The following is a 23927-nucleotide window of genomic DNA, read 5'->3' on the forward strand; positions in this document are numbered from 1 at the left end:
CTGGCCCACAGTGGCACAGTATCTGCCAAACCGCCACGGGACAAGAGCCAGTTTTATTTTACACACGGCTAAATTGATTTTCTGATTCCGTTTTCGTGCGAGTCTGCGTCTCTCCCCACCCCAAACTCCCGTCGCAAACAAACCGTGCCGGTCCCTGTGTGTGGCTTTGGCTGGGCTCTGCGTTCAGTCCTTACCTTTTATCCGCAGATTTTTTTTCTTCCTTCTCCCTACTCTTCCTTTTTATCCCTTTGCCAATTCTATTAATTCCCTATTTCCCGTTCGTGATTGACAGATCAAATGTGATTTTTGGCAGATTATAAATTGATTCTTATTTCTATGTAAATATCGTGCATATCACATATCTTTACAGCAGTAGGTGTAATACTTTTTCCTGCGTCCAGAAATTTTGCAGGATGGAACGTTCAGTCTTAACCACCTTAATTTGAAATTGGTTTCTTCCCTTCCGTATTGATTTCATTCAGTTAAAAATGAAATTCAGCTTTTGTTTCAATCCCGTGGCCCATGTACGAACAGTGATCGAGGCCATTTTTAACTAGTTGGTTATTGCCTTTGCACAAATACACACACATCGCCCACTATAATGACACTCCGTCCCCTTCTATTTGCAGTAAATTCTTACATGACCCGTGTGAGTTTTGACAACATGTCATAACATTCCTATCTTGTTGGTCTCTAAATTCAATTTTAACATTTTCTGTGAAGGTACGTTTCCACCTTCTAACAATCTCTGCAAAGCTGACAGTTGAAAAGCAACGACCTCAAAAAAGAAAGAAGAAAACAAAACCAGCCAACAAAAATAACAATTTGATCAGGAATAAAATGATTGATTTCACATTTTCTGTGACATGAAAGACTTACCTCCAAATCATTGAAGAATAGATGTGTATCTGCTAGATTAAATATCATCTCTTCCATACGAAGACCTAATGACACTGATGCTGGAGCGTCCTAAAAAGAAGAGGAAAAAAACAAGGATGCCTCATAAGTGAACCTAATAACTGTAGCTCACAAACCTGAGGAAACCTGTAAACAAGGAGGCTTGCAATGAACCAGAAACACTTAACTGGGTTAGCCCCTTCTCTTGCACGATATTGGTTCTGGGGTGATTTCACAAAGAGTTAGGACCAGTTACTCGTCCTAACTTATGACTATCCATGCAATTTGTTTATCTCCTAGGACTAGTCCTAAGTTAGGACTAAGTTAGGACTAATCCCAACTCTTTGTGAAATCGACCCCTAGATTCTTACACCCTATGGAAAGTAGTTAACTTTGGCAGAAACTCCAAATGTTCAACTATTTCTGTACAAATATTAAACATGTTTTTCTTTATTTTGTGTAGGGGAAACCAATTGTGCCCATCAGTTCCAAATGGAGCGCAAAATCTACAGGTTTCCCATAAACTTTATCCAATCCTAATGGGCTTCCTTCACTAACGTTTTATGGGGGAGGGGAGCATGCAATAACGGATATGTCAGCAGCTCCTAGTCATACAAATCGTTTATGGCCAGCCAATAAACCACAAGTACACCAGGGCGCCCAGGGTACATGATGACAGTTTTACCATTGGTGTTTACCATTGGGTTTCACCACACCGACTTCGCTTGGCTCATGATCTTGGACAGTATTTTTAAACACAAGCACTTGTATGGATTGACAAATGTACCGTTAGGATTGGGCAGTGCAGTTTGGATGTATGAGACAGGGCTAAGTAAGAGTCTTTCCTAACAAAAACAAATCTGAAACTATGATCTAAATTTTATGAGGTTTTTTGAAATGATGGCATTTCCATCTTTTGGTAACCTCTGTAGTTATAGATTTCAATGCACTTTTGGTAACAGCATCCTTAGTGGTAGAGAAGTAGATTAAAGAGCATGATTAATTGATATTGGATTTTCAAGAAACAAAACAGCTACTTATGTCATCAAGCGGAGACAAAAAAGTATGATTTCCGATAAAAGTCTGAAAAGTCTCATGTCTCATCCCTAATGAGAGTAGGTAGCTGCTATCAGGCTGTCATGTTCCAAGTGTTGCAATAGTTACAAGACTATCGATTTTCATTAAACCAAAACAGGGCCAGACTAAGTTTCCCATTCAACTTCTCTTTGGGTTATATTGATTTAGATTGGGGAGATGACCACCATTTAGATTGGGGAGATGTCACTGCACCATGATAAAGGTCTTGAGCCTTGACTCCAGTCAGTAATACAACACACTTGCCTACAAATAGGTTGTAGCATTGATGCACATGAGCGTTTCACCTAACATTGTATCCATGGACTGCATAGCATGTGACACAAATTTAGACCAATCGTAATGACTCGTACCTTATCTCTCAGTTCCTGTATCTAGCTATCGAATTAACATGGTGGTAGACCCGCAAATCTGCTGTGACACTCACATAACCCAAAACAAATCACAACTTAATAACACAGGTACGCCCCTCAAAATCAACCAAGACATCTTTTGAGAATTTCCAAGCCCCACAAGAAGTTTTAAAAAACTCCCATCAATAGAAATCGACCTGCATTTTTATTGTTGGCCAAACCATAACCCAAAACAACTCAAAACAGGGGCTTAACCACAAGCTATAACCAAACCAAAAAGATATTCCTCTTTAGAAAGTTCCAAACTACTCAATGAATCTATTCTTCATTAGTGAGACGCCACTCCGCTCCTTTCAAAAATATCCAATTGACCTAAATGTTAGTCCTGCCAATAACCCTTCCTTTAAATCCCAAGATAATTCCTATCCAGATGCGAAAAATACCCACCCCTACATAAAAGGGAGGCCTTCTTTTATCAATTTTGTAAGATGAACTTTTTTGCAGGGGGAAAAAAAAAAAAAAAAAAAATCCAGTCCTCCCGATCACAAAGCCCAGCCTGTAACTGGATTATCACCCCCTCCATGCTTTTAACACTTCGTCTAATCCATTTACGTTTCAGAGTGGAGCTGTCCTGATTCAATTGAGGACCCTTGTCAGAAATGATGTTGCCTTTCCACAATAACAAGCAGATGTTCATATCTTATCCTGGCCTTTTTTTCTCTCTCCATGCTCATGGGTATAAGTCGGTAATATAATTACACGCACATCGAGCTAAACATAAATGTTCCAGGTTACTGGACTATATTTGTGAATGTCATAGACGGGATCCCTCCCTTCCTTTCTTTCCCTCCCCCCTGCCCCCAAGTGAGATGCTCTCAAACTGTGGCAAAATATCAATTAATAGTTGTATCAATAGCAAAAGACATAAAGAGAGAGTTGAGACACTGCAACATCAGGGATGATACAAAATTGACGTTTTAGCCTCTCAGGAAATATTGTCCACATTAAGGCCACATACGCTGGCCACATATTATTAGGCCAAGCATGGTGTTTTTGGCCCTTGGAAAAGATAGGAACATTTAAAGATAAGGGCATTTTAAAAACATCTCTTTCACTGTTTTTCTTCTTCAAGCCACACGTAGGAAGACTTTAAAAAAAAAAGGGCCCAACTTAATATCATGCATGTTGGACGATGAAGAAAAAACGAAAAAAAAACTTCCAAATAAAACTTTACAAAAAAAGAAAAGAAAAAATAGTTTGACTCAGTCAAAAGAAATAATCATGGTTATAAACAGAAACATAACCTACATTATAATTGGCATAATTCCCAAAGTGAACCAAATGCCTTTAAAAGAAAAGGGGGGGGTAGTAGGATATTGGTTTGATTTGATTAAAACCACAACATAAACACTTTGGGAATGCAAACCCTAAGGGCCCAGTGGGTTTTCAAACAAGTGTCACTAGCTTCTGTCATGGTTAGTATAATAGGAAAGCCGGTTGGCATATGATTCTAATTTGTGCAGGAGTTGTTTCTGTCTGGAGACATATGAAGGTAATTCCACAAATACCCCTGACTTCATTATTGCTGGGCAAGAAATGCAAGGCTAACATTTTTGTTGGAGGGATCATAGGCCTTGTTCTTGTGATGTTTTGGGATTAAAGCTATTTAAAGCCCACCCTTAAAGGGTGGGTAGGCCTAGAGGGTTGGTAATTAATCAACAAAATTATTTATTGAGCTTAAAAACTGTAAAGATCACAGGAGAGCTGTTAACAGTATAAATCAAAATAATGTAGTTTCAGAGAAAGTGGTAAATTTTCACATCCAAAAAGAGAAACACTTCATTCTCTGGCATTTGCAAACACACAATTCAGTGCAACAAGGGTGTTTTTTTTGTAATATCATAATGACCTAAAGAGTATTAATGACATAATGAAGTATACTTAATGCTCGTCAAGATAAATGAAACCAATCTTCTCTTACATATCTTAGCGCTCGTTTAAATAAAAGTAGTTCATTAAATGCATGTTAAACTGGTTAAGAAGCTTTTTCTTGTTTTGATTCTGGTCTTGTTAAAAGATTTCTGGTCCAGTACATATTTTGAGCCATGTGAAGTTGTGAATTTTCCCCCAAAATTCAAGCCCCAACGCCAAAGTAAAATGTCACAAAACATTCGACAAAATTATTCATAAGTTGGAAACGACCCACATGATCCCAAGAAATATTTCCGTTTTGTGGTTTCCTTTTTGAGAAAATGAAAGGAAATGTTGTGTTGGAAAGGAATAGGAACTGCACTCAAAAACAGTATCACCAATTGGTACTAATTTCCCCTTCTCTTCAAAATATCAGCCACTCCGATAAAACTGCGAGGTTTCCCATTAAAACTCAATTTTTAAGAAAGTTTAAAAAATTGCATTCAGTCTAATCCTACCTCCATGGTCCTACTTTCAAGTTTTAAAGAAATGCGTCTAAAGAAATGCGTCAAAAGAAAAGGCGACTTGTACATCTCACCACCCCATACAAAAACACAATTCCATTAACTAGAAACAATTTATGAAATATTTCCACACACATTCCAGAGCAGTAACTAGCCCTAAAAAGGCAAACAAAATACAATTTTTTTTAATCTGCAAACCAAAATTGGTGTGTTTTGGGAGTGCCTCAGGGAAAACCACAGCAAGCCCAATCCAGGGTTTTGTGGCAAAAGCCGCCCCTTGCCAGTATTGTCAATCATATTAAAACCTGTCAGTTCATATCTGGGCCATTGTTTTAAAGGGAACCACCTCATGATCAGGGTACCAGTTGCCCAGCAATTCCATTCATTAAGGAGTACGTTTGCAGTGACACCGTGCAAATTATCTCTTTAGATGTGTAGTTATTTCTTTCATCAGGAGCGAGATTTGAAGGAAAAACAAATTGTGAAAATGTCTTGCAGTATTCTTGAGCCAAAGACGTTAAACATTCAGGAGGTTTACATACTCTGTGCATGGAGGTAGCTGTGCATCACCAGATATACAAAACTACAGGTTTGGACACAGTGTGGACCACCACTTCTCCCTATGGCAACTGTTTTACTTTTTCAAGAAAAATTGAAGGCTCAAGGAGAATCAACAGGGGGCGCTATTGTGTGTAAATCTCTTAGCGTTTGTGCCTCCTGGCATGTGAAATATTGAAACGAAGTAGCTCTGCAGGTAAGTAGAGTGATGTAGACTCCAGTAGTTAGCAGAGGGTACCTCAACAATTTAATAGACGTGATAATTGCTAACTCCAACAAGAGTATTATGCCTTAAGAGGGTCATTTGAATCTCAGTAGATGGTAGGTATGTGCTTTTTACACATTGGTGTAAAGGCCGAGTTATAGTCGGTCGCGCGATGGTCGGGCGTCGAAAATCTTGACGCGCGATCATAAAAAGACACGGTTTTTAGGTCTCAGTCTTAGGATTGCGCGCAAGATTTCCATCGCACGACCATCGCGCGACCGACTATAAACCGGCCTTTAGGCCTGTAAGGGCAAACCAAAACATCACATTCTTTATCCCTAATCCAGTGACGGTGTGAAAACACAATTTGTAAAATATGATTTGGGCCCAATTTCATAAATTTTCTAAACCCCCAACAAATTCTCCGCTTCTTTCCTCCCCCAAACACACGGCGAATAACAGACAAAACACAAAGCGAATAACAGACATTACACAAACCCATGAGAACACTGGATAAATCACAGGCCATAAAAATCTTTCACAACAACCCACACAGGCAATTTTTAAGAAACCCCTTACAACACCAGCACAGTGAAAAACCAGAAGTCCCACTTCTTCAACCACAAATCACTTTCTTTCAACAATAAACGTCATGTCTGACTTTTATCACTGTTGGTAATAGGCCTTAAAAGCATCAGTTAGCCCAGAAAACCCTATTAATATTCCACAGTAACATTTATTGATCTTCAAAACCAATTCTCTTTCCCAACCCTCATAAAAAACAAAAGGAAGCGTAAGAAGGAAAAATGGTTGATGGAATTTTCAAGACTTTCTAAAAGTCTATTTTTCGAATGTCTTTATTATTACTCTCAATAAATTCTCTTTGAAAAGAAAAAAAAAGAGTATCTGAAAATCTGAGAATCTAAAAACTATACTTCAATTTGAAAATGTGCCCCTCAAAAATTAATTTATAAATCCTCTGTGAAAAAAACCAAAAGGAGGATCTGAAAATCTGAGAATCTAAAAACTATACTTCAATAAGAAAATGTGCCTGTCAAAAATAAATAAATAAATAATTCCATTTCCGAAAAGAAACTGGATCTGAAAATCTGAGAATCTAAAAACTAAACTCCACTGGCCTCTCATTACAGAGGTTATTACATATCAGTACAAGCACTCAATCAGAAGTACATGTATAAAACCCTGCATACAAACATACACTTACGGGCAGCAAATCGTCTCTCTCTCTCCAGAGGTAAAACAACCTCATGCACTAAAAATCCTCATGCATGGACAGGAACCGTTATTCACAGGAATGTAGCAATCACTGGCCGCTACGTGCCTGGTCAAACTAATGACATTTTCTTTCTACTGATGCTATGGTTTTTCACTGGATTGGTCGCAAACACCAAGTCGAACCCTGCAACGACCTGATGTGTCGTTGCCTCTAAGTATTGTTAAAGTTATAATACATGATTGGTAATAACAGAAACAAAATGATTTGACAATTCTTAATCTGGATCTACTCAGCCCCGGTGCCAATAATGTCCTGAGCAACTTTCCCTTTTAAAATGAAGCGCAAGAAACCAGTCCCTGGCTACTTACTTCTTTACTGTGATTTAGCAAATCAAGTTAAGCAAATATGAATAATTGTAAGATACACCATTAATTCACGCTTCCTTGAAAGAAGGAGGTATTTTAAAATGATTTTCTTGTGTTGGTTAGATGGTGTGTTTATTGAAAACTAAAGAAATAATATGTTGGTTAGATGGTGTGTTTATTGAAAACTAAAGAAATAAATTTATTTTTACCCAAAGTAATGATGTTAGGCCTATATAAGCCTTTAAATTTAGGGGCATAGATTGTGTTTGTCAACATAATGCTGTTTTCAGGTCACCTGTGAAAGTTTCAGCTGTATCTACTTGTTTAGAAAACAGCAAAAAATGGTCACTACACGGTTAGCAAGGTGACAGTGGGTCCCATCCGCATAGACTTGCACCAGCATTCGCAAACAGGCACCAACCCACAGAAATCTGAGAAACGAATCATGTAGGAATCATTTCTCAGATTCAAATGTTGTTATTGATTTCAAACCATAGGGGGCATTTCAAATGAAATATATTTGCAGAAGTAAAATTTCAGATAAAAATTACACATTTATTTCTTCAGGGTCATTTACAAAGTATGACCCTATGTTATGGTATGTGTAGAATGACGGATTTAACTTCCAGCGTGGGATCAGGATGCACGAAAAGTTAAAGGCCATTTCAAAATTGTTGGCTTTGGTAGTGCCTATTGGCTATGGCTGACAAGGCCTATTCTTCAACACTGTCACTGCAGCCAGCAGCTACAGCCAAAGTGAATTGGTTTGGACAGGATAGTTACACACCATAAAAATGGGCCAGGTTTACATAGTCTAATTCCCGTCACCTGTCTATCAGTTTAATATGCACTTACACACAAGCCCCTGACTACTATCCCGCATCCCCATAAGTGTACTAACTGCCGTTCCCTTTATGGCCAATAATTAGCGAGTCATTTCTCTCTACATCACAGCTTTAAAGGACAATGTGTGTGTACTACACAGAACACCTGCCTGACGGTATCAATCAAAAAGCACAGCAATATGTAAGGACGCCGACCCAAATGCCTTGATTTATCTGGCCCATAACTGGCCAATATAGGACACTTGTCTTTCAATTAAGTGTTCTACTTTTGTCCTCTCTTACAGAACCCCCTAGATTAATACACACTGAACCCCAGGTCGTCAGAACTTGAACCTTTCCACTCTGGCTTCGACCTGCTTAGGGACTCTCTTGGGTTTTGGATAAAAGGAGATTTTTCTCTCTTTTTCTCTCCCCCCTCGATTTTGGAAGGAAAAACTTACAATTTTTTTTTTACGTAGGTGAGTGTGGAGAGATTGTAAGAGGGGTAATAGAAAAACAATTATTTCCACTTGTGTTGGCAACTCCAATTGGTAGGCCAAACAAAGTGATTGATGTATCTTGACATAAGCTCTCAAGATACTGAATTGATAAAACCTATAATGTCTGAAAGGAGGGGGTGGGGGAATGAATGACCCCAATAAATAAATACACCTAGTGTTTACAAGTCTCAAATCCCATTTATGCTTTGTGTTTCTTTGTTTTGCTGTCTAATTATAACAACTTTCCTGTTGTGAAGAGATAATTTGGCCAGTCCCAGTGATCTTGTTATAACAAAAACAAGAGTCAACTGTACAAGAGAAACTACCCAGCAATACATCATAAATTTTAACACAGTTATTTTCTTTAGAATAGAAAAGAAAAAAGAGAAGGTTTGTCACAACATCCATTCTCATTCTGTTTTGCTCTTTTTAGAACAAAAAAATGTCATCATGGGTTTCACCATCACACAGCCACGTATTAAAAGATGAAGATAAGCAACCTTTGAAATATAAACACAACAAACATTTATATTTACCCTCTATTTATTTCCCAGTCCATAAAAAATAACATAAAAGTATATGCACACTTACAGTCACACCCAGCAAAGACCAATACACAATAAATATTAATTATATTTGGCCACGCTGAAAGGATACAAAGGAGAGGATGGGAAACAAATAATAAACATTTCAGCAGATGACATTGATTATCAAGCGTCTGGTTTCCATCTCCCTGAATGGAGAATTTACTTCAACACCCGATTCAGGGACCAGGCTATTTTATGGATTGACCACACCATTTATTTGGAGAGGTTTTCTGCCATAGTTTCACAGCTGTGGTTATTCATTCAACAAGACATTAGGGCTTAATGCCCAATGGGCTCAGTACCTGAATGTGCTTAGAGGAACCGAGGAAAGAAAAAAAACCCAAAAGGCTGAAATGAAAGATGACTGTTCCATTACATAAACATAGCCATTCATTTTATACACAATCACAGTCTTGGAATTTCCTTCTTGAAGGAGAAGGGCTACTTTAGCCCAGACAAATGGAGCTTTAATGGGCAGGATTGAGCATCTTCAAAGAATTTACCAAGGCCAACACTCAGACCACAGCTTCAAAGGTCTCTGTGTTCTCCTACATATGCCATCAAAGCTAAATACATTCTTCAGAATTTGTTAATCTTTCATAAATATTATTTTTCAAGGTTTTGATCTTGGACCTGTACAGTTTTGGGACCACTGGGACTAAGAATGAAACTTCAGATCACAGGGTGTGGAAAATGAGGTTGCATATTCTTGAAATAAAAAATTATTTCATGTTAATTCTACATAAATATATGGGGATGATTAAAAAAATCTTTTTGAACTACAGAAACCGAGCCTCGTAAGCGATGAGTTTGCAAATATCAGTGACTCCGCAGTAAGCTCTTTTTAGGTGGAAATCGTTCAGCTTCTCCATTGGATACGTGGGTGTCACAAGGTGTTTATAATTTGCATATCCACAGCTGATCTACACAGCAGACACAAACGACCACGATCTGGGAATTGGCTTTTTATCTTCGTGGAAACAAACTTATTTCCCTTGCAAATTCTATGTAAAAAGCACAGTCTCATCAGTCCAAAGTGACTCTCAAAAGAGGTTACACATAATACATAAATAATGAAATAAATAAATAATTGTAATCAGGGAATTGCCTCCCCCCCCCACCCCATATGCAAAAGCTGTCTCTAGATGACCTCTTTATCCTTTCCTAGCACATCCCGAAACTCATAAATATGACAGAGCGCCAACTGTGCACCTTACATCCCGATGAATAATTAATAAATGCTTCAGCACAAAGCTGGGTCATTTCTGATTTCATTTTACAGCTAAACCATTGATGAATACGTTTATGTTTGGATGGTCTGTTAAAGGTGTACAGATTAAGAACCTTTGGGTTAATGACTTTTCCTTACCATGAATTCTATTGATAAAAGGTTATTCCATTGAAAATCGGGCCATGCATTTCTTTAGAGATAATCATATCTGTATCATTATCAATTTTATTGAGAAAGATTAATACAGCATATCATCTCTGAGAAAATTACGTATGAATAAAATGCTACAAATGAGAATTATAAGTCGTTCAAACATTTTTAAAGTCTAAGAGTTACCAGTTCTGTAACCTCTCAGATATTATGCACCATTTTAGTGGTGGGAGATGACCAAAAACGACAGTGTCTTAAAATAGCACACATGACAAACTCAACTCGGGTCAAAATTTTCCTTTATATAAGAAACATCCTATATTTAAGACAGTACATCAACAATTCCTTCACCCCAAATCAAATCCTCCAGGGGACGAACCCTCCCGCTAAGCCCCCTGACTGAAAGATGACCTAATTTTGTTGCTCATAACGGGACTTTCTTGCTGGGAGATGACAAGTATGTGACCAATCTTACTGCCAACTGTCTGGGGGACCCATGCTAAGGACCTACAGTGACTAAGCGGGGCCTCGGTATGGGGTACATCTCACTAACAGTTGCTCTTCATGCGTGACCTATTACTTGAACACCCCTTCCGAGGACAATGGAACGATCTGCGAAGCCCTAGGTTGAAACTTGTACCCTGTCCATGTTCTACTTTAGCATGCATTTTCAACTCTATTAAATTGTTTTAAACTGCAAATCTAGAATGGAATTCTTTCGGCTTGAGTTTTGTCTAAAATAGCATAAACCCAAAAGTAACAATAAATTTATGCGAGATAAATACATGTGAGAACTTACAAATGCAAGAACTTAAACTGAATATCAGACCTATCCATTAATATACTGTTTTCAAACTTGTCCACACAAAGTCAGCACCCAAACCAAGTCCAGCTAAACCAACCAAATAAACAACTTGAAAGCAACCATGTGGGAATACTACTAGTCAAATTAAAGTTCAAAGCAGTCTCAAAAAAGTATTGAAAATGTGTTTTGTTGAGCTGATTAATCCACTCTGAACCTAGCACAGAACTCCCGACAAGCTTCCACCAGCAAGGACAAATATACGAAGAGAACAAATCTTGGGTAAGACCATTCCGCTGGGGACCTGGTTGAAATCTTAGTGCAGCCTCCCCTGCTGCTGAGCCCAGGGATTGAAGCAGGAGAGCCAAGGATGCAGAGTTTGCGGTTGTAAAGTTTGTGGCATCTATTGTCAGAATAGGGTGTTTGGTTACACTCAAGATATAAGCCACACTATAGAGGATAACACCTTCTCCACTTTCAATGGGACTGGTTTTTATTTTCACAACACTAGAGTCAGAGCTTGTGCAGGGATGTTACAACTGGTGCCATGAAATATAAGGACAGTGAACTTTTAGAGTAGAACAAGTTTTAGGAACTTGTTTTGAGTGGGTGCAAGTTTTGATTTTTAATCAAATACTGATATGACCTTTAAATGAAGTAGGAAAATGGATTTATAGCTCAAATTTGTTTGCAGAATTATATTTTAGATCCAGTGTAAGTTTTTAATTATTTTTTGTTATGCTTTTCAATGATATTTTTCATTCCATGATTAATTTTTGATAGACTGATCAATTAAGAACGTTGTACTTTCTTTAAGCCTTATGAGAAAGAATCTGCTAGGGTCGAAAGATAAGGCCAGTAAAAGAAATATTTCTAACCATAGCAGACATTGGATTTGGAGGAAAATTAGTTACAGTATGTTATATGATTTACAAACTAATTTATTTGATACAAGTGAAAGAGAACAAATTTTTTCTCCTTCTGATTGTCACAAGGTAAATGGGAACAAAAAATAAAAATAAAAATATAATATCGACCAAAACCAATTCCACTCAGATTCTAAGTCCCTAGGCAAGAAATTCCTGAGAAATCGCAGGTCTGTATGAAACCCACAAGGCTGTATTTTAATAGAGCTTCTTAAAGCAGCAAATACTGCTTGGACATTTTCTGCTCAGCAGAAATAAGCAAGATACCAGTCACAACTGGTAGATGTGACTAGTTTTTGCTGGTAACCTTTACCTGGTAATGGTAAGCATATATTTATGTTTCTATAGAATTTCTGGTTATTTTAACAGATATTTTTGTATCCTTCGTAGTTCATTCCAAACTCCTCCCGAAGATGATGCCCAAATCTCAAGAAAATATCACCCACTCTCCCTCGTTGAACTTCAAGCAAAGCATCTTGACAATGAAGACAATATCTTACTTAAAGAGCTCCTTTAAGCTTTCTTGAGGCAAGAGAGATCATAGTCTTTGTTATCTATTGCTACATTCCACAGTGTCATGAGCCTGCTCTAACCCTGGCATACCTGTCAAGAAGATAAGAGTCTAGGGCCATGTCCCCACTGTGGTCGAGGTCGACTGAGAGACTGACCCAGGGACAAGACAAACATGGTGACAGAGAGTAGAGACCGACAAAAGAAACAACCTCAGGGGGAGGGAGGTTGGTAGTATAGAGGCAGGGACATGCTGATAATAATCACCTATATAGGTTTGCCTGGAGGTGCTGGGTTAACATTCAGCCTTGTGAGATTTTTGCTCTAATAAAAGCTGCCAATGGTTTGGGACCACGTTAATATATTTTATACAGGTCCGCTAAAATCAGAAGTCACTCTGGGCGGATGTGTTGGATAAATTGTTGCCACACTGTTTCTTGGTTGCAGTTTCAATCTTAAGCTTTTAGAGAAATAAAGAGAAAGTTTGCCAACTTGTCAGCGCTGTCTTTACTGTGTTCGTCTTGGACACTTAATATCTGATACAAAAATTAGAAGGTGTGTTTTGGTGATCCTGTATGCATTATCACACCTATCATAGATCCAGGATTGTACCCTCAAATGGGTGACTGCACCCACCTACCCAAAATGGGGGACTGCCACCACATACCCAAAATGGGCGACTGCATCCACCTACCCAAAAAAGGGGGTTACATATAATATCCCCAATCTCATGAACTACAGCATTAAAGTTACCAGCAGCAAGCATAATTTGACATCCTATTGCTCCAATATTGCCAATGGAATGCCCTCTGATGATGATACCATAGAAGGAAATAGCCCAGATTTATCCAATTCCTGGTATAAAGTATAACATCCGGAACAAACCCTTGGCAAAGATCTACACTTCCGGTATTATCTACCAGATCCTGATAACAGTAAAAACCTCAATGCAATCGCAGAGTTTGTGCATCCTGTGTTTGGCTTTCTGACCCCAGGTTGGTGACCGAAATCAGGGATTATAGGGGGGGGGGGTGGTACTTCAGGAAGCTTAAGTGTTTTCACAAGCTTAAAGATGACTTCCATTAGAAAACAACAACAATCTAGCACGTTCTCCTCATATCATAGTGTTGTAATTTTGTGAATTTACAGTTCTTGTAGTTTTGTTAAAGAATAATTGATAATTGAATAATTGATTCTTTTAAAATCATCAACCACTTAAAAGTGTACCACATTTTAGCCTGATAACATCTGAAACAATTGCATAACTGGGATCAATTTTTTTCTAAATTATAGATATTTATAAAATTAAAGAAAAAAAGCACTGAGTTGAAAGGATCTTACACTGGAATTTGAACATAAACCAACACATCGAATTTGATATATTTTGTCTTTCTCTCTCCAATAATTAATTTGTTTTTATGATAATGCTGAAATTCAAAACTCTGTTATGAACTAACTATGTACAAGATCCGAAACAATTTGACTCCAATGAACTGATCAAAATGTTTTTTTTAAGGGGAAAATTTTCTCCCTTTTCTCTGAAATTTGGTTGTATTTAAACACCTTTCTAAACTGCTGGAATTGTAGCTTCCTGTGCCTGCCATATGTGCAGGTATCATGCGATTCCCTGGCATTCCCAGGGTACATTCGAGTTGGCTCAGGGGACAATAACTGATCAGCACATAACTTTGCCATCATCAAAAAAAAAGGAGAAAAAAAGGAAACAACTAAGATGCAGAGGACAAGCCGGAGAGCTGTTATCATTTTCGGCAGCACAATTTATCTTGCAGTGACTTGTGTGTACACATTCAGACAACATTCTGGAATTGCAGACATGACATGAGTGATTGCCTCCGCTCACAAGTCATGTTCACGACTTAACACCTGTGACCCCTCTACAATAGCTAGGGGTCAGGGGTCATAGGGTTATTGTAACATGCCCCGCTTTAGGAAAAACCATCAGAGACTTGGCTGTCAATGAAGTAAATCTTGTTTCTCGGTCAAGCGTTTAGCTACATTGCTTACACTGGAAAATTCAATCATTTATTCATTTATTTATGGTCATACAGAACATTTCCCATGGCAGGCTATGGTAGGGGCGAGATTGGAAAAATCCTAATCACTGAATAACATTATTCCCATGATCTGGATATAAAACTCCCTGAAGAAATATGTCAGATTTCAGAGACTCTTCTACATCAGCACTACTAGACATGTAGGGCTACAGGTCTGATCATAACAAGATTCAAGTAGGACTATTTTGGCTCTGTGATTATGAGTTTGCCTCTTTCAAGAAAATTTGAAGAGCAATGGAGGTCCATGAAAAATTCTGCAAAAACCAAGGCCTGAAAAGGGCTGTTTTAGGGGACAATAAACATTAATTCTATAGAAATAAAACATAAACAATATATAAATAAATAAATTAATTGGATTTATTGATACAAATACTGGAATGAGCATGTAGGTAAAACATCTCTAATTAGGATTTATCATTATTCAAAATGACATGGTACAGCCTTGTAAAAATCAAGGCCCACCTTTTAAGACCCTGTTTTTGCTCTTTAAAACTAGGGCCTGGCTGGTAAAAGTTCCCTAACCAATTACCCTCAGAAATATTTGCACTAGAAACACTCATCATAGCTGAGGGGAAGATGACGAAATGCCAAAGTGAAAAGGCTGCATGCTATATAAAAATGTGACCTTTTACGTTATGTCTGCTCAGGATCTCAGCAATCATTTTAATAAACTGTCTTTAATATTATTAATCATATGTTTCTTCAAAACTAAAAAAAAGGAAATGAAGTTTGTGACTGATGTACTCCCAAGGAAAAAAAAACAAAACAAACATCTTATCTCTCAGAATAAACGTAAAATCAATAAACAATTATTTAAAGGAAAAAACCCAAAACACACAAGCGTTTCACAATTATGTATTGAAATAAAGTAATAATAATAATAATAACAAGCCGGCATTTATAGAGTGCCTTTTTCAGAGGTTGCAAAGCGCTGAGATGCATCCAACACAGATATGAAATCAAAGCGAATCTCATAATTAAAACAGTCCCTAAAAATTAGCATTTATTCCAACTGCACCCCAAACGGCCCGACAAACATATCCTATTTTTCAAGCAGCCCCTCGAGGAGCTACACACACAGTCTAGGGCCGAACCCATGGACTTTGGAGTAGTGATTGGTACACGTGTACTTGGCTTTGAGAAACATGAAGGAGACAATCTGTGAGTGATGTGGGCAGGTGGGGTTTCTGACAAGGAGCAAAGAGAGGGATGGATTGAGTAGGTATCAGCTTGGGCTGAGCTGGGCGGGCAGTGATGACGGGACTATGTTATGAATGTGCCTTACAATGGATTGCCCCCAAACCGTCCCTGGTAGATGAATCCTTGTCGTTGGATTGACAGGTTTTGTTGCTTGCTTTTTTCTCTCTCATTTTTCCCCCCAATTTTAATTTTAAAAAGTGGGAAATGACCTCACGTTTTGACCCTAGCTGAGTCTTTCCGGAAGAGTAAAGAGTCTCTCATTATTATTGGTCATTGAGAAATACTCTACTCAATCAAAATGCGATGGCATTTCAGCATCTTGATTCATTTGGACTTGTAAGCAATTTACAACAGGTATTTCTTCTATGTTTTTTTTTTTTCTTCTCTTAGTCCAAGCACAGTGTAATTACAGGAAACTGGTGACAGGATAGCTTAAAAACTTTGCTCCCGACATCTTTCTCCTGACGATGAGCAGAGTATACTGCTCGAACTGTCAAGACCAAACCGGCTCTTTTCAGAGCCAACACTACCTCAAAAAAGAATTATTACATTGTTTTCACCGAAAGTTTACCATTATTTATAGTTTATTCTTATGATGAAAAATACCAAGACCAAGCCACAAACAGCTAGCTCTACAGCCTAAGTAACTGCATCTATTGCATGCGAGTCCATTTAAAACACCATACAACTACATGAAAGATGACCACAATGCTTCAAAACCACATGATATCATATTGCAATTATTCTCACATTGAATGAGGAGTCAATAGTGGGTTTAGTTATTCATTCCAACCATTCACCCAAAGCTGGATGGACCAAAAATGTGTCTCAAAATTCACTTCATTCAAGGGGGGAGGGATACACAGTGAAATATCAAGAGTAGTGTGGCTGACTGAAGATCACTATTTTAAATCAAGAATAACAAAACGATTTTAAGAAAATCCTGAAATCAGGAAAAAACCCTGAAATATCACACAAATTTAAAATTTACAAGAAGGAAACAAAAGCTGGGGACTTACCTTTCCAAACCTTGTAGCATAAGACCCTGTCAGCAACGAATGAAATACGATTATCGTTTCGTCAAGATCCCACACAAACACTCGCTGAAAGTATCAAAGAAAGGGGACATTTAAAATCAACAAATAAAATTAGCAAAATCAGCAAAAGATACTCTTTTGGATGTAAGAAGCATCCAAAGGATTTGTCTCTTCAAAAAGAGTAAATAATAGTCCTTTTACAAGGCAACCTCCCCCCCACAAAAAAATAAAAAAATACAAATGTTTGTTAAGTGTTAATCATAGTGCTGGGCAATGACTACACTTGGCCCAAATCATTCAATGTTGCACTGAACATTTCTACACCTTTTTCTTTATCTACAGTAGATGTTCCCTCACACATCATGACATTTTCCTAGTGGCTCTTCAATTAGTTTATCACCATGGTAACCGCTTACCTCCAATCCATCCTCTGGGGGCGGCGAGGGGTTATTTCTCCTCCCCCTCCCTGTCCCTCGATTTCTTGTGCTACTTGCTTTTGTACCCTGTCTCCCCCTCCCCATGCCGTTGGCATCGTCCAGCTTAATAGACGAGTCTGTGGTGAAAGAACTTTCAACTGTGTGAGATAGGGGTGAGAAAGATATGGATAATAAATGACATGAATGGCTTAGTGTGTGAATCACATGTCACTTGCACGTTGGTGTCAACTCTCCCACCAGACACCCCTAGCAGACACTGTCAAGAGAGTACAACAACAAAAGTTCCGTCTAGAAGCACTTTAAATACAAATATTCATACAAACAGGAGAGATTTTGAGCTGGGAATACATGTATGTAAACTGCATCAAAGTAAAAACATGGCCGTAATTGCTTTCAAACTCGATCAGAAACAGCTTCGGACAAGAAAAAAGAAGAGCTAGCCAACCAATTATGAAAACAGGATTTGCTAAGGAAGTATTCATAGGCGCTTCTCCAGAAAGTGTACTTTTTGCAATGCACCTCCGCCATTTAATGGTAACAATGCATTGGGAAAACAACCAAATCCAAAATTGGCTTAATTTAAGGGGTTTTATGAACCATTTGGTAAAATCAGCCTCATAATGTATTGTTTTTGTTTCTTAATTTATTAAGTAAACAAATAGAAGATCGATTTGAGTTTATTTTGCACTTTTGCACTATGCTTTGATTAAAAATAGCAATGGTCTCTCATGTTGTTTTTTTACAGTTCAACATTTATCACCCATATTTGTGTGCAATGCCCTTATCAACATCATGTTTACTAAAATAAAATAAAAATCAAATCAGATGATATTTAGGATGGAACAATAAACACAGATACTGTAGAAAGCCTTGCATACAACAAAGATTATCATAAACAAGGGTTCTGTGAATCAACATTCTAGAACAATTAACAATGTCAAAAGTAAGATGTAACTTTCAATTACAGAAAGACAAACAACGAAGGCTGTTGAAATTTAACTATAGATACAAAAACTAATACAGTACATACATCAACAACACAGGAACATTACCAACAAGAATTACACAAAATTCTTTTCACAATGTCTCTTTGTTTTCCCTTTGTAAGGGATTCTCAAATTGAAGGGCTTATAAATTATTATATCTATTTATTTAATTAAGATGAAGTTTTTATATCAAAATTATTTAGTGTGAAAAGATTGACAGTGGTGATTTTCCCTCGAGTGACCTACTTCACGTTGACGATTTTTAATAGAAGAAAATGATTTATGACAAACTACCCTATTTAACAATAAATACGATCATCGAAATACATTTCTTGCTTGGAAACTAAACTAACCATTTAAAAAAAATATTAAATAACGAGCTCAAAAGAAACATATTATGTGTTCCAGATCATGAGACTGTTCATAATTTAAAACAAAATGACAGAGAGTGACTCGTACAAAGACATATTTATCGAGCATAATTTCAAATTTTCTTTCGGTTGTTGCTTGGTTTGGAGCAATTTATGACGGCAGAGAGAGCGAGAGAGAGAGAGTGCTTGTTCCCCCAATCTAGCTCTTTTCAATTAGGCCACGGATCCAAAGGTGCAAACCTAGTGTTCTTCTTCATCAGCGACAGAAACCCGTTTGCCCTACGGCGACACGCGGACCCTCACATTTTTACCGGGACGGTAAACGAGTCTGCGGTGTAACGTGAAACCGCGCTATTGCTGGGAGAAACAGAGGAGTATAGGAGAAAGAGAGAGAGGGGAGAGAACAGCCGAGCGAGCGGAGGGGAAAGATAGCAACGAAGGGGAGATGAGGATGACGACGGGACTGAGTGGGAAGAAAGAGAGCTCGCTTCTTTCTGCTCTGACCTTTTATCATATCCCCTTTGTCTGAAAATTGCTGAGGACAGCGAACCAAGAATGAAGGAGACCCTGGTCAAGAAGATGAAGAGGCAAAAAAATAGAAAAAAAGGAGAAAGAAAGAGGTTTATAGGACACTTATGTAGATTTATTTGATTCTGATTCTTGAAGGATGAATAGGATATTGATGGGGACCGGTTATTCCCCGAATCTGAGTTGATGATGAATATGACCATAGTACTGATCGGTTTTAAAGGGCTCAGATATTTGCGACGACTTTAATATTCTGAATTTGGACTAAAGTGAAGAAAAATATATTTCATGAAACATAACGTGTACAATATGAACTGAAATCAGGCAGTATTGTTAATGTACATGTTTTTTTTAAATAAAATGTGTAGGTCTTATTTAAATTGTGGTGAGGGCGACTTTAGAAAATCAGAGTGCCAGCTAGAGTGGTGCTTGAGATGTGATCCCGAAATACACAGTAATCGTCACAAGGCCTTCAGGATACCAGAGACAGTGAATAAATCCAGCTAAATTTGGATTTATTGATGGTCGATAATGGCTGTGAAATTGGTTCAGTAGAAAAATTGCTTTTAAATGTTAATGAATTATTAAACATATGCTTGATAATGTGTCCATAATTTTTTTTTTTTGTAATTTGTCATTTACTGTCTGTTTTTGTCTGCTTCAAATTGCACACTTTCTCTATTATTTCAGAGTCCAAAACTGACTTACTGGGATGACATACAGCTAACTCACAAAAATAACAATTTTTTTTAAACATTTTGTCAGGATATTTGATCTATAAAAAAGAGAGCTAGTAATTTTAATTTTTTAAACTGAAATTGTAGATAACCCTTCTGAAATCAGAGTTATTTTGTGGAAATTTAAATCACTTTAAAAAAATTCAGATAGGCAATGTAGGACACTCCCTCCATAACCCCTGGTCTTTATTTGAGTGTCCTTCACCAAGTTTTAACGACAGTCGCGCTCCACCTTAACTGGGTCCAGGCACTTTATCCCATACATTGCGCCTGGCATTTGTACTCTACGGCCTCTTCGTCCAACGGTATTGTTGCAACTGGACAAAGCGCTGTAATGACGCACAAGTAATACCTCTGTGAGACTACAACACGTGGGTTGTTGTGAGTCCAAGTAACGGCAGAACAAATTTTGTACGGGACATATTCAAATGTCCAATAAATGGATTGGTCTATAGACTCACAGGTTTTTTTTTATTAAGGAAAGCAGCCCTGCCCCTTCCTCTTGGGACTGAAATGAATGCCAGGTCTGATATGGATTCCATTGACGTTTTGCAATCTTTGGGGGCATTGAAACTGATAAATTTTGTATACATCATGCAAATAAACTTCACCACATAATCAATGCATAGAAGCTGCGACTTTTTTTTTTAGACCATCAAATATATTCTTGTTTCAAGTACCTAATCAATGAAATTTGGCCATGTTTGATTTATGAGACATTTCCTTACAGTACGAATGTAGAGGAATGGAATAAAAGTCGCTGGTTTATCATCCATTAAGTGGTAAAAAAAAATAGCATAGTCAACACAGCAGGGCCTGAATTACACAAAGAACTAGGGTCATCTTGTGATAAATATTCTTAATCACCTTGGTGATTTGTATTGTGAAATCATCACATTTTTTTTTTTTTTTAGTTTGCCATTTGCTTAAATACAGAGACGTTTTTTGTGACTAAGACAAATTGGCCAACTCAATCTTTCTGTTTTAGGAATTCAGGACCTGGTCAAGTTCAAATGCAGATAATTAAACAAGGAACTGGGCCCAATTTCACAGAGATGCTTAAGCACAATTAGCTAACCACAAACCAGAATAAGGCTACCAGCCAAAAGACCATGTCACAAGTACCATTTGTTACTGGTATCCTGCTAATTTTTGCTCAGCAGAAAACTGTTGAGCAGTATTTTTCTGCTTAGGCAGCTTCATGAAATTGGGCCCAAGTGTTAACGACAATGACTGACAGGGAAATAATAGTAAGGGTGGAGGGATCCAAACTTATGAACAGTTCATGCATTTGCCCGATTACAAATTTCTACCCAAGCGTGGATGATGAAGCGCAACATGAACATTATGGAAATATTTTTCATCAAACCAATAAACATCAAACATTGAAATATCGACAGTGCGTGGTAATGCAAACAGATACTCGACTGAAATAATATAATAAAAATAATAAGTGGAAAAATAATTTTAAAAATGACAGAACATGTGAGAAGTTGGGCATAATTACCTTCGTTAGCATTACTGGGTGGCTCGCGTGACGCCACAGCACTTTCAAGAGTGTCCGGAGAATCCACAAATTCTGTAAAATGTCGCCCAATGTGGATATTAGTTGGGTTTTTTCTTCTGCTTGTTTATAAGTTACACATTTTTACATAATTGTATGAGATGAAAGGTTTTATAACTGTATTTTGAGATATTATTACTTTATTTTTTGTGTCTGTCCTTTAAATGGAAAAAAATTGATTACATGTAACATTTGTGTTGTATTGGGCTGGTTAAATGCATGAAAGTTCATAAGCTTGCTGGAAAAAAAACCCCAATTTATTAAATGGACTTAAACACGGAGGGATAATGGAAAATAATATTCTCAGAAAATATTATGGTACACTTTTAGTGGAAATACAAATCATGTTTTAGATTGTGTTTAGGATTTTTTTTCTCAATATCTTGTTACTGAGTGTTTTTTTTTGCTGGATGTAAATTTAACATATGTAGTCAATGGTTCTTTACTAAAAGTGTACCATCCCTTAAAAATACTTTAAACAAATTTATTTCAGAAGGAAAAAAAAACATTTTGAGCTACAGTGATTAATAAATAATTAAGTTCACTTAAGAGGCATCCTTGGTTTCATTAACAATAAAAAAATGGAAGTGAGCTCAATCCCTTTGCCAAAGCAAAGGACAGGCAAGTCAATTGCTAGTTCCTTTTCCCTTAAGTCGGTCAAATAATTTGATGCTTGCATTGTTCAGAGAAGGTACAGCAAGATCACCTCTATCATTCTTCTCATAGTAAAAATGTCAAACTCCATGTACAAATATCTAGGTGCACTTTATCGATACATAAAAATTATTCACCTCGATAATATTTTGAGAAGACATTATAGCCTCCAGTAAAATATCAACAGCTAAAATCAGAAGGCTGTGTGAGGCTTAAGAAAATAACGGCCAAGGGGGCTGTACACCACTGGTAGAGGCTAGGAATAACTACTGGTGAACTAGCAGGTTACATGGTTAAAATATACACGTAGAGAGGATAACAAAAACAGCTGCACTGATCTAAAATTTTCATATGTTAACACCCAAAATAAATAGCAACAATAATTACAGGTTTTTTAAGCACATAGGACAACTAGATTAAAGCTTTTGATTTTAACACATGAGCTATGGAAAGTTATGTCTGGAAGAACAAATGGTGGTAAACTAAGCGAATAATTGGTAACAAAATTGCACATGACAGTTCAACGCCATTTCAAATATTAACTCAAGAAGAGCTTAACAAAATAATTTTCCAGTTGTGAACAACAAAAAAACTACTCACAAGAAATGTTAATACCAATGAAAAACTTGACTTTTTCAAATGGACACATGCATGTTTAAAAATGCTTTAAAGCAACACTAAATTGCAATTCTACTATTTATTGGCCATCAAAAAAGTTACCACAAAGAAAATGATCACATTTTGCCATCTTGGTTATGTTCCCCGTCTGCACATAATGGCAAATCAAACAAACTGACACCCACGTACGGGACCAGACTGCAATTTCCTTCAAGCCTTTATTAGATTATTTAATTTAAATGGAAGAAAAACAAATTTCTATTACACGGGAGAATGTGTACACATTTGATATACACATAGTTCATTAGTTTACTTGACAAATCATAACAATAGGATTATTGTAAAGCCTTTAAATCTTTTCTGCTCATTTCAAAGTGGTTGTGTATACACAAATATGTCAGAGAAGGACATTGTTTACCATCCCTCTGTTTACATTTAGAGGAAAAGACCTTCAAAGATATGGTAACATATGGTAATTTATATTAATTTGTCATTGCTAAGCGTCTAGTACTGTTTGATATTAGAATATTTTACTTCTCTACCAATGGTGTACAGACCCTGTTTATGAATTGTACACATATCATTGAGTTTACACTTAAAATGAGTTCAGGCATGTTTTGGGTAAAAAAGAAAGAATTGGACTTACTTTCACTCGGTAACGGTGCTAGCTGATAAGTCGTTGTTGTTGTAGGTACAGACGTTGGTGCCGGACCCAGTGTGCTGTTTGACATGTATGGACTGCCATAGCCAGGTGTGGTGTAGTACTGGTTAAAGCTACTCTGACCATATGTTGTTCCGTAGGAACCATACTCTCCCTGGCAGAACAATTCAGTGAGAAAAATTAGTTCTTCTTACCACCAGGTAAATTCATTGTTAACTCTGTTTTTTTTTCCACTGAACTCAGGAAAGTACTGAGTATACAGTTTCAACATACATCGGTGTAAGGGTAAAACCCAAATTAATATTCTTCATGGTCACTGTCTGGGGAGGGTGGTTGGTGATGGAGGGTGATGTAAATGAAGAGGAGACAGTGAGGATGAGAGGG

General features: G+C 37.3%; 1 protein-coding gene across 12 annotated transcripts in view; it reads right to left on the bottom strand.

Moving 5' to 3' along the window:
* Positions 1-23927, bottom strand: part of LOC139952167 (protein phosphatase EYA1-like) — a 168041-nt gene that overhangs the window by 21273 nt on the left and 122841 nt on the right. For 11 of the 12 annotated variants that reach the window (XM_071951175.1, XM_071951176.1, XM_071951177.1 and 8 more), the window contains 5 exons: positions 23529-23697; positions 21554-21625; positions 17404-17561; positions 16970-17053; positions 880-969 (listed from right to left, as the gene is read on the bottom strand). In XM_071951175.1, the coding sequence (XP_071807276.1) occupies positions 880-969; positions 16970-17053; positions 17404-17561; positions 21554-21625; positions 23529-23697 (573 nt within the window). The remainder of the gene's footprint in view (positions 1-879; positions 970-16969; positions 17054-17403; positions 17562-21553; positions 21626-23528; positions 23698-23927) is intronic. The other variant, XM_071951181.1, reaches the window with a different exon arrangement.

The sequence above is a fragment of the Asterias amurensis genome, chromosome 20, assembly GCF_032118995.1.
Source record: "Asterias amurensis chromosome 20, ASM3211899v1".
Lineage (NCBI taxonomy): Eukaryota > Metazoa > Echinodermata > Asteroidea > Forcipulatida > Asteriidae > Asterias > Asterias amurensis.